The following is an 11917-nucleotide window of genomic DNA, read 5'->3' as shown; positions in this document are numbered from 1 at the left end:
TATATTTTAGATACTTGTTTAATGGCATCTTTTTATGAATGAAGACCAGTATTACTGATATTAATACAGCTACTGATTATTTTTTATTTTTTTACGTTTATTAGGCTTCAAAAATATAACAGTTTTTAATTTAAGTGAACTTAAAACAATGCTAACATAAACCCATAATAAATGTCATATTTACTTGTGCCCTTCCTGTCTTAACAGTTAGGAAATATACAGAAATTTAATAAAGTTATCAAAGTTATATGCAGTCTGCACAGCATAAACTATATAAATTAAATAGTTAATCCTTATTAAAGCTACAAAAGTTATTTAGTCAAGAGCAGTGAGTCATTTTCTCTGTTCCCTTTGTTCTTTAACTTTACTGACAGGAAGCTTTATTGGCTGCTGTCCCTTTATGGGCAGACAGACACGCATACTGTCTATGGATCTCACACGCGCCTCATTCTCTCCATTGACTGTAAAAAATAGATTCTCTCACAATTCTTTGTTCATTTTAGACTTTATATAAATAATTTAAGACTGCTCTTATGAGGATAATCGACAAAACTGACATTTGTCAGTTATTGTTATTAACTGATTAACAGATTGTTATTGTTATTATTAGTTCAAGCGCGAAAGAGAACTGGATTCTGGCGCCCTGTCTATGCATTGTGTGTGTGTGTGTGTGTGTGTAACATAAGGACATTCACAGACAGAGCATTCTCTTTTGTCTTGCCGCGCTTGAAATGTTTAAAAGCATTTAAATGAATAAGAGCGTGATCATATAATGTAAAGCTAGCCAACGGATGGCAGAAAAGACGGATGCTGCGTTAATTGCGTTAAATATTTTAACACGTTAAACCAGACAAAAATTAATCGCATGCGTTAACGCATTAACGTTGACAGCACTAATATATATATATATATATATATATATATATATATATATATATATACACACACACACACACACACACACACACACACACATCAGGGTCTGATTAAAACCACATCATGGTTTACAGCCCACCTGAGGGTATTTACTTGCCTAAGTTGACTTTGACCATTTCTATTTTATTTTTGTTAAAATCACTGAGATGAAGTGATATTTTCTGCTCACTATGCGGTTTAGCTCTGCCATCAGCGGACTGTGTTTGTCACAGTGAAGTGTGATGATGGTGGTCTCCACCCAGGCATTATCAGTGTTCCTGCTGTCATCTACATAACCCTTATACACCTGCATTAGAGAAGAAACACACACACATCTGTTTAGCTTTGTGGAACTTTAACTCAAAACAATCAACTGGTGCAACTGGTATTTCAAACATGGGAAAAAAGCAACATGAGTATTAACTTTCCCCAAAAATGCACCAAATGTAATAGTGGACTCACACAAAAGTAACGTTTCGAGCACGCAGGCTCATCATCACACAAAGACATCATTGCCGGATGAAGAGCCTGTGTGCTCGAAACATTACCTTTGTGTGAGTCTACTATTAAAAGTCCAACTGAAATCAAAATTGACCCTATTTACTTAATCCGTGCAAGTTAATACACAGAATTTTTTTTTATTTTCGATAATTCGATAATTTTCACAAAACTTTCATGGCCCCCAGAATATTTTGTTGTATGAATATCTGAACATGCATATAGATAAATAAATCAATACAATTTTGTTAATAGTTAATAGAGTTCATTTAGTGAAGAGTCAAAATTATCTACTCACTGCATGCTGTATTTTTCCCATGCAACACGACTAACCCATAGATAACATATGAAACCCGAAGCGGGTCAAATCTATGCTCCTAATGTCTATAAACAAGTTTGTCTTTTAAAGGGTAACTCTTGCCAAATTGCAACCTAGGCTATTTTTGTCAATCTACCCGAGTCAAACATTTGTGTAAAAGCATAATTAGAAAGGAAACGCCACTTTTAAGATCGACCGTATTTTCGTTTTCGGTCAAAATGCCTTTTGAATGGGAGTGCTTGGGGCACTACAGTGAATCGCTATTTTCAATCTCCGAGTCGATCTCCGAATGCAACGTAACAGGAGGAGAGTAAAGATGGAGAGATCTTCACTCTCCTCATGTTACGTTGGATTCGGAGATCGACTACTTTTGACTGACAAAATTCCAGCCATCGCAAACACTAACTGATAACGTGAGTCGTACAAAATCTTTCTCTTTAGTAAACTCTGTGTACACAAACCATGTTCTCAATGCTGGAGTTCATGTGTAGAGCCGCTGGTGAGACTTCCAGCACAGTTTCATGTTGTGTCGAGCCGCATTAGTGTTTTAAAAATAGCGATTTTTGATGCTATCATAGTCGTGACCCAAGCACTCCCATTTAAAAGGCAATTTGATCGAAAACGAAAATACGGTCAAACTTAAAAGTGGCGTTTCCATTTTAATGATGCTTTTACACGAATGTTTGACTCGGGTAGATTAACAAAAAGACCCTAGGTTGCAATTTGACGAGAGTTATCCTTTAATCAGTAAAGTTGAGCATCTTGTTGATTTATCTTGCTCACCTGTTCCCATTCCTTTAGTTCAGTCTTGGTCTTGTCTTGTAACTTTTTACCCAGAATCCTCTCCAGTGTCTGTGGTAGAGGCTCGTCAGGTTTGGCTGGGCCCTGCAAGAATAATAAAAAAATACTTAATTTACAGTATGCTAAGCATATCTAGAAAGCTTGTTTGTGCATGTCTGCTCTTGGTTCCAAAATTACAATATAGCAAATATGATTTTTATGACTCTGTATCATTTTAAAGGAACAGGCCGACTTTTTGGGACTTTAGCTTATTCACTGTATCCCCCAGAGTTAGATAAGTCCATACACACCCTTCTCATCTCCGTGCGTGCCGTAACTCTGTCTGACGCACCCACCGCTAGCCTAGCTTAGCACAAAGACTGGAGGTAAATGGCTCCAGCTAGCATACCGCTCCCAATAAGTGACAAAATAGCGCCAACATTTTCCTATTTACATGTTGTGATTTGTATAGTCACAGCGTGTACAAATAACAAGGTCACATGAGACACAGCCATCTTCTAACCGTATACATACTGGGAACTATATTCTCAGAAGGAGAAGCACTGCTACTTGGGCGGAGGGATTTGCTAACTGCTAGCTATTAGCTAGCTAGTCGCGTTGGTTTTGTTGACGGAAGTTATAACGGTGCTTTTCAGGTGTTGCGCTAATCACTCCGCAGAAGTAGCAGTGCTTCTCCTTCTGAGAATATAGCTCCCAGTATGTATACGGTTAGAAGATGGCTGTGTGTCATGTGACCTTGTTATTTGTTCACGCTGTGACTATACAAATCACAACATGTAAATAGGAAAATGTTGGCGCTATTTTGTCACTTATTGGGAGCGGTATGCTAGCTGGAGCCGTTTACCTCCAGTCTTTGTGCTAAGCTAGGCTAGCGGTGGGTGCGTCAGACAGAGTTACGGCACGCACGGAGATGAGAAGGGTGTGTGTGGACTTATCTAACTCTGGGGGATACGGTGAATAAGCTAAAGTCCCAAAAAGTCGGCGTGTTCCTTTAAGATTCTGAAAATGTCACTGTACAGATTTTATTTTATGCATTCTCACCCCAGGAAGAGCCACATGCGAATCCTCGCAAACGGAGAGAAACTCCAGCACTGTGTGTTCAGCATCACGCCACCTTTAAAACAGGCAGCTCAGTCATTTCTGTATATTTAATACACTAACAGCAGGACGTGAGATGAACGTGATCTCTAATCTCTGTTGTTTTTGGTGTTATTCGGTTGTAAACTTCAATTTCATCTGATATGAGATTAGATTTTAAATCCAGGAGGAAGTGGAGATCAGGATTTTAATTCCAGTGTTGTATACCTGGTGAAGATTGGGTGGAGAATGTGATTCGGACCGAGGGATTCCAGAGCCCCTTTTCCCCGTAACCCAGTCCTTCCTTCTGGATTCCTGTAAAATCCATTCATCATGACAATGAGACTCAATCAAATGCAATTAAACGCAAATTCCAGTAGGAGAATAAAGGCACAGATTAAATATATATTTGCTCAGCATACCTGTACTTGTCTAAGACTGAAGTGTCTGAGCTGTACAGGAAAAAAAAAGAAGTGTTTTTATTTACAAAAAGCTTCACAATATCAACAAGATATATTTTAAGCATTTCAAGATTTAGAATAAGTCTTCAGCTCTAACAAAGTGCAATTCAGTCCAAGTCATCTTACTGTCATTTGTAATTAACTTACTGTTTAAATAGGCTGGAGATAATTCTTAAAAGCAAAACCTTATGGTGTGTGTTCAAGTCCTCTTGGGAAGTTCGTATTTACGAGTTGGGAAGTTGTACGACGTCAAAATGCCGATTTTTATTCAATTTAAGAAGGTGCTATAAATTGAATCATTATACATTAGTCAACATTAAATGAATTTTGAACAATAGCCGTTCTTGTCTTTGGACAACTTTGATTAACTTTTTTCATTTTGATCCACTTCAAATGTTGACTACAGTATATTCTATCGCAACTGTACAATAATATGGTATTTTGTACATGCAACTTAGATGAAAAAAGGAAAAATGTCATTAATTTGAACAAATTTACCTTTAATACAGAGGCTGCATATATTACGTCCAACATGTTTTCTCACGGACACCTCGGAAACTTTGGGATTAAAGAAAATCTCAAGTTTCCCACTCATAATTACAACTTTGTGGTGAAGACTTGAATGCATCATTAGGACAGAGTGTTGCCTTTCACGTTCAACTATAGTGCATAATAATTGCACAAGACTATATCGTAGATCAATTCGATTAATGGTGCCACTCTATTTTTCAGTATAAGACTTACTCGCTGCTGTCCTTTGAATTGTAAACCGGGGGACAGTACGGATTGAAGTTTACCTAAAAGAGTAAAAAATGTGTGGGATAAGATAAACAATACAACATAATGCGGTTTAATGTTATAAAATATGTGGTATAATTCATATCAGGCACCTCCCAGGACACCTTCTCCTCAGGCACAGGAAAGCGTACGACGTTACTGCCGGGATACTGAAGCTGCCGTGCGAACATGTGAGGGGTTGTTTCGTCATCCGTCTCCTGTCCACTAGATTCACCATCGTCCCTGTCAGAGCTTTTACCTGCTGGATGGACAGAGGTCTTCATCTACAACCCAGCTAACAGGGAACGTTATCAGAACATTCAGACAAGGTTCTTCTCAAAGTTATGAACAAACATGTCAGCTTTGGCGCTTGCAACGGCAACGTCATGGGTTCGATTCTCAGGGCAAGCAAGAACTGATAAGAATGTAAATGTGTACCTTGAAATGCATTGCAAGTCGCTTTGGATAAAAGCGTCTGCCAAATGCATAAATGTAAACATTCTTCCAGTAACATTAATGCAATGTTTGTTCAAAGTTATCTGGTCTTTAATAATGTTCTCTAAACGTTAGCATAAAAGCATTATTTATGCATCATTCATTTTCTGAAATGTTTTAATTGGATGTTTCTCTCTAACATGATTTAAATGTTACTAATGTTCAGGGAACATTTCAAAAGTAACATTCCCATAGTATCTGAAGAATGATCAAATGGAATGTTTCCTTAACGTTTGCATAACCAATAAAAATGTTTCGAGCGTTCAGAGAACATTCAGAAATAACCTTTTCATAACTTAATGTGAATTTTAACTAAATGTTCTTAAAACATATTTTTGTTTGCTGGGAAGCAGCTGATGTCCTTTGCTGAACATCATGCATTTAGGCACTTTCCACAAATAAAAATAAGACCTGAATGTCTTAAAATCAGCAAATGACCAGTGAGTGTTATTTTTTTCCTGACAGATAAAAGTTTATCTAACATACAATAGTAATCTAACATAAATGAATACTGCATTAAATGGATCAAAAGTGACAGTTAAGACATTTATAATGTTACAAAATAGTCTATTTCAAATAAATGCTGTTTTTAACAGTTTTTTTAAGAATCCTGAAAAATAATAATGGTTTCTGCAACAATATGAAGCAGCACAACTGTTTTTGACACTGATAATAATCATAAATGTTTCTTGAGCAGCAAATCATCATATTAGAATGATTTCTAAAGGATCATGTGACACTGAAGACTGGAGTAATGATGCTGAAAATGCAGCTTTGATCACAGGAATAAATTATGTTTTAACATATATTCAAATAGAAATTTTAAATTATAATAATATTTCACAAAATTAGTGTTTTTACTGTATTTTTGATCAATTAAATGCAGCCTTGAGGAGCATAAAAACACAAAAAAAAAATCTTATTGATCCCAAACTTTCCAACAGTAGTGTATGTAAGATCTCATTACCAAAAAATGGGATTTCTGTCTCTAATACTTTAATGAACTTATAAAGACAGATCATGAGTATGAAAAAGGATGCATGCATCTAATAAGAGCTGGTTTTAAACACACTCTGCTTACTCATTAGAGGAGGCTGCATTTTGGATTTGCATCCCTGAGATTTCAGCGCATCTATAATCCATCGTAAAGCTTTGGCAGACTCTGAGACCTGGAAAAGGACAAGAGATTCACCATCTGACACTCACATTTGCTTTGACATGCTTCCTAAAATAATCAACAGAACAAACTGACTGTAAAACACTATGAATGGTGTATTTGAGTGTTTGAGCCAGAATGACACCTGCTCTTCAAGCTTAGAAAGTCGTTTTGCCATCGTGGCCGAAACCATCTCCTGCTCCCGCTCCAGAAGTTCTGACATCGCTCCGACCCTGAGAGGAAAACAGAGGTTTAAAGGTGCAGTCTGTAAGAATGACAGCTAGTGGTCGAAATAGGAACTGCAGTCCAAATTCAAAAATCACGCGGGTTGCCAGTTTGAGGACACGCAACAGGAACGAGCGCAATTAACAATGAAAGACTTACACACTGCAAGTTGGTGAGTTGATTTATCCGCGTTTTAATATGCTCTCGTTCATAGAGATTTTTAGATGCATCGTTTTCAGAGTATGTGAACTTAGCATGTTTCCTAAATATCTGCAAACATATGATGGTATTTTTATGCTTTAGTAGAGTGAAAAAGATACATACAGCACCTTTAACCTTCATATGAGTGTGAAATTATGAAGCCATAAGATTAAATTCGCAGTAAAAAGGTTAGGCACAGATTCTGGAGCACTTTTAGAAGTTTGTTGCACACCTTTTTGAGAGGTTAACATTACATTTTAAGAGTTTTACTTCGCTTGGGAACAGTGTGAAGAACACAATTGTTAACAGCAATGGAAAATTAGCCAAAATTGTAAGACCCAAAAATATACAACCAGTCTTTACTATGGGTCTTACTTTTCTTTCCACAAAAATCTTCATAAGAAAGAAGTTAATACATTTAATACAAATCTTGAGAAGAAAAAGACTTTGGTGTTTCTGAATGTATGGTGGTTCTTGTCAAAGACTTGCTGATCAACTTCAGAGAATCGGTGCTCATCCCTAGTAATAGTAATATGTAACATATATAGTTAGGGTTATGTTGTAATGCTTAATATTTGAAACAACCCAATAAATTAATCAGAATTCGTACTTGTCGAGATTTAAGACAAGTTGGTGGTTATCCTAAGTGTAAGAGGTTATTATGATTTTTAAGAACATTCTTTTCAGGATACAAATTCTTCTTGAAAGGACTGTATAGAATTCAGAAACCCTTGTTATTAGCGACACCGGTGGCCGTTGAGTGAACTGCAGATTATTGCTGGTAACGTACAAGAGACTGAAGGTGATTCAATGCACCGATATACTCACGGCGAAGTTCTTTTTCTTTCTTTGCTTAGAAGTAAAAAGAAGTTGGAAATACTGTTACTGTAAACGAACATCTAGATTACAGCGTTTAAATGGTGAGAAAACAGCAGTTCAGAAAGCATCTGATCATAGAGATGTGGATGTTTGCAGCAGATCTAAGATTCACCGGCATCAAGTATAAGTCTACAGACTTTCATGGACAACCTAGGAAGTCGGGAATTTTTTTTCCCTTCATGTTAGATACAAACTGTTCACTCATTAGGAATAAAAAAAAACAATTAATAAATGAAAAATCTTACATATAGCCCCTTTAAGTTTTGCCATTAGAACAATCTTAAGAAAAGAAATATAAAATCATTCTGTAAAAAAAAAATTTGTGTAATAAAAAATATTCTATAGTTAGAAAATACCAGAATAATTGTATTATTAAACATGTTGTGTACTTAATCCATCTCTGCCTTTTAGCAAATCAGGTCGGACCATCATGTCACATAATTAATATTCATGACTAAGAATTTTAAGCTCATGAATAATATATTAAGCCCCTCCCCCTAACTTTTCAGACCATTACTCCGCCCTTCCTTATACTCAAAAGTTGATTCATAGTTTCCTCAAATCAAATTCAGTACTCAAACATATGAGCTGTTCTGTTTCATGTCTTGTGCTTCTCTGAGTTACTTCTCTGCGGTGTCCTGGATACGATGCTCCACGCTCTGGCTCTCATCCTGTCGTGTAGACGCCAGATAGTTGTCCTTCATGAAAGCCTCCCATGACAACAGCTCCTCTTCCTCGCCCTGCCCTAGTTCCTCCCCTGTGGAGAACCATGAACTTAAACCAGGGATTTACACATTCAACGCAGTTTTTTAAAGTGATCAGGACATTAAAAATATAAGAAATATAAGCTTTGTTCATGTAGCTCAAAAGGTAGAACTTGTTTGGGATTTGATTTCCAGGAAAAGCATGAACTGATAAAATGTAAACTTTGAATGCAATGTAGGTCACTTTTGATAAAAGCAAATGCTAAAGTGAGTCATACCACAAAACAGGCAGTTCTAATGTTTTTAATTCAATTCTGCTGTTCGCAATGCTTCACGTTTCAAATCATCGCTTATTAACGAAAACTTTTTTTTAAATCCATATGGAAAAAATTAATGGAAAAATACTTCTGGAACCAGTGCACCTGAAAAAAAGGGCGGACACTAATGCACTCTATAAACTGGACCAGACTTTATAATCATATTCCGATCTAGGCTACGTCTACGTTAATCCGGATACATTTGAAAACGCTCTCCGTCCACACTAGTGTTTTCCAAAAGTTTCTCATCCACACTGAAACGTCGGAAAACGCTAAATTACATGCACCTTACAGCGCATGCGTAAACCGTCATCAAAAGCTCACTGGGATGATACAGACGGAAAAATAAATAATAAAGTTATTGCAAATCAAAATTTTCTGTCATCTTTGCAGGACTGTGATATTAAGAGAGTGCAAAGTAATATATTTTAGCAACTGTGTGAAAGTGAATAGCACATTACACAGGCACAATACAGGTATTAACATGAATATAAATTGGCACAATATGCGTCACATGACTAAACTTATGTCAACGTTTTTAAATACCTCAGTTTTGACAGTCCACACTACAACGCGAAAACAGCGTTTTCAAATTTATCCACTTTGGAGAGCGTTTTCAAAAAGGTTCGTTTTCATTAATAAAACGCCGTCTCATTGTGGACGGAAGGACAAAACAGAGAGAAAAAGATGCGTTTTCAAATGAAAATGTATTAGTGTGGACAAGGCCCGCCTAGACTAACGAACGTCAGTAATGTACCGCGATCATGTGTGTGTTTTCAGTAAAAGATGTTTTGTGGCTGTGGTGCGGTCCTGGCCCAGCACTCACTGAAGTGTTTGTGTCTCTGTGAAGGACAGCGCAGCAACACTCCTTTGATGAAGAGTATGAGGTGACTGAGGATGATGAAGGGTGGAGGAAGAGCAGGTCGGCTGTGATACTCCTTAATCAGCTCGTAACGCTGGAACTTCCAGATGGTGTCTGTGTTGTCTTGAACCTCCTGGAACGTGTAGCTGTGATGCACAAAGATAGAGTTTAAAGGATTAGTTCACTATTAAAATGAAAATGAGCCCATGATTTACTCTCCTTCAAGTCATCCTAGGTGTATTTGACGTTCTTCTTTCAGACGAATACAGTATATATATATTAATAAATGTCCAGGCTCTTCCAAGTTTTTATAATGGCAGTGGATTGCAACCAACAGAGTGAAGCTCAAAAACATGCATCCATCCATCATAAAAGTGCATCTATCAATCATAAAAGTGTATCCATCCATCATAAAAGTGCATCTATCCATCATAAGTGCATCCATCCATCATAAAAGTGCATCCATCCATCATAAAAGTGCATCTATCCATCATAAATGTGCATCCATCCATCCATCCATCATAAAAGTGCATCTTTCCATCATAAAAGTGCATCTATCCATCATAAAAGTGTATCCATCCATCATAAAAGTGCATCTATCCATCATAAAAGTGCATCCATCCAACATAAAAGTGCATCTGTCCATCATAAAAGTGCATCCATCATAAAAGTGCATCCATCATAAAAGTGCATCCATCCATCATAAAAGTGCATCCATCCATTATAAAAGTGCATCTATCCATTATAAAAGTGCATCTATCCATCATAAAAGTGCATCTTTCCATCATAAGTGCATCCATCCATCATAAAAGTGCATCCATCCATCATAAAAGTGCATCCATCCATCATAAAAGTGCATCTACAGTATCCATCATAAAAGTGCATCCATCCATCATAAAAGTGCATCTATCCATTATAAAAGTGCATCTATCCATTATAAAAGTGCATCTATCCATCATTAAAGTGCATCTATCCATCATAAAAGTGCATCCATCATAAAAGTGCATCTATCCATCATAAAAGTGCATCCATCCATCATAAAAGTGCATCCATCCATTATAAAAGTGCATCTATCCATTATAAAAGTGCATCTATCCATCATAAAAGTGCATCTTTCCATCATAAGTGCATCCATCCATCATAAAAGTGCATCCATCCATCATAAAAGTGCATCTATCCATCATAAAAGTGCATCCATCCATCATAAAAGTGCATCTATCCATTATAAAAGTGTATCTATCCATTATAAAAGTGCATCTTTCCATCATAAAAGTGCATTTATCCATCATAAAAGTGCATCTTTCCATCATAAGTGCATCTATCCATCATAAAAGTGCATCCATCCATCATAAAAGTGCATCTATCCATTATAAAAGTGCATCTATCCATTATAAAAGTGCATCTATCCATCATAAAAGTGCATCCATCCATTATAAAAGTGCATCCATCCATTATAAAAGTGCTCCACACTGCTCCGGGGGGTTAATAAAGGCCTTCTGAAGCAAAACGATGAGTTTTTGTAAGAAAATATTCATATTTAACACATTACAAAGTAAAATTCTAGCTTCCAGACAAACACAGTCTACTTGCCCCTAAAGCGCAACTTACGCAACTCATGACGTCAGAAGTAGTGCAGTGCGTCACGTCGCATTCTCGCATAAGTTGCGCTTTAGGCTTAAGTCAGATCTGTATGTTCGTTTGGCCGGAAGCTAGTCATTTTACTTTTTAAAGTTTTAAATATTAATATTTTTCTTACACAAACTCATCAGTTTGCTTCAGAAGGCCTTTATTAACCCGACGGAGCCGTGTGAAGTTCGTTTATGACGGATGGATGCACGTTTTTGAGCTTCAATCTGTTGGTTGCAATCCACTCCCATTATAAAGCTTGGAAGAGCCAGGATATTTTTTAATATAACTCTGATTGTATTCGTCTGAAAGAAGAACGTCATATACACCTAGGATGGCTTGAGGGAGAGTAAATGGGCTAATTTTCATTTAAAAGTGAACTACTCCTTTAAAGCCCTAAAATTCACTGCAATATTGCATCATGCATCTTCTACAATTCTGTACAGGAAATATTTAGCAAATGACACAAGATACAATATAAGGATTATAAAGGATCAAATATGGGCTCTGTTTTAAAACCTAGTGTGCTGCCAACATACAGTAGTCTGCTAATGATTACACTAATGATGCGAAGGCTGTTCCAATAGCTATACTCATGAAGAAA

At 36.7% G+C, this 11917-nt stretch overlaps 1 protein-coding gene across 1 annotated transcript in view; it reads right to left on the bottom strand.

Annotated features, from left to right (window-relative positions):
- trpm2 (transient receptor potential cation channel, subfamily M, member 2) overlaps window positions 1-11917 on the bottom strand; it is a 51177-nt gene that overhangs the window by 1611 nt on the left and 37649 nt on the right. The window contains exons 21-31 of the mRNA XM_079881970.1: window positions 9652-9833; window positions 8429-8561; window positions 6645-6732; window positions 6425-6512; window positions 4962-5110; window positions 4816-4868; window positions 4033-4062; window positions 3839-3925; window positions 3575-3647; window positions 2516-2617; window positions 1106-1222 (exon numbers count right to left, since the gene is read on the bottom strand). Coding sequence (XP_079738096.1) covers window positions 1106-1222; window positions 2516-2617; window positions 3575-3647; window positions 3839-3925; window positions 4033-4062; window positions 4816-4868; window positions 4962-5110; window positions 6425-6512; window positions 6645-6732; window positions 8429-8561; window positions 9652-9833 — 1102 coding nt within the window. The remainder of the gene's footprint in view (window positions 1-1105; window positions 1223-2515; window positions 2618-3574; window positions 3648-3838; window positions 3926-4032; window positions 4063-4815; window positions 4869-4961; window positions 5111-6424; window positions 6513-6644; window positions 6733-8428; window positions 8562-9651; window positions 9834-11917) is intronic.

Source organism: Squalius cephalus (genome assembly GCF_949319135.1).
Source record: "Squalius cephalus genome assembly, chromosome: 9".
Lineage (NCBI taxonomy): Eukaryota > Metazoa > Chordata > Actinopteri > Cypriniformes > Leuciscidae > Squalius > Squalius cephalus.
The sequence above is the reverse complement of the archived record's forward strand: the minus strand, read 5'-3'. Positions and strand labels throughout refer to the sequence as shown.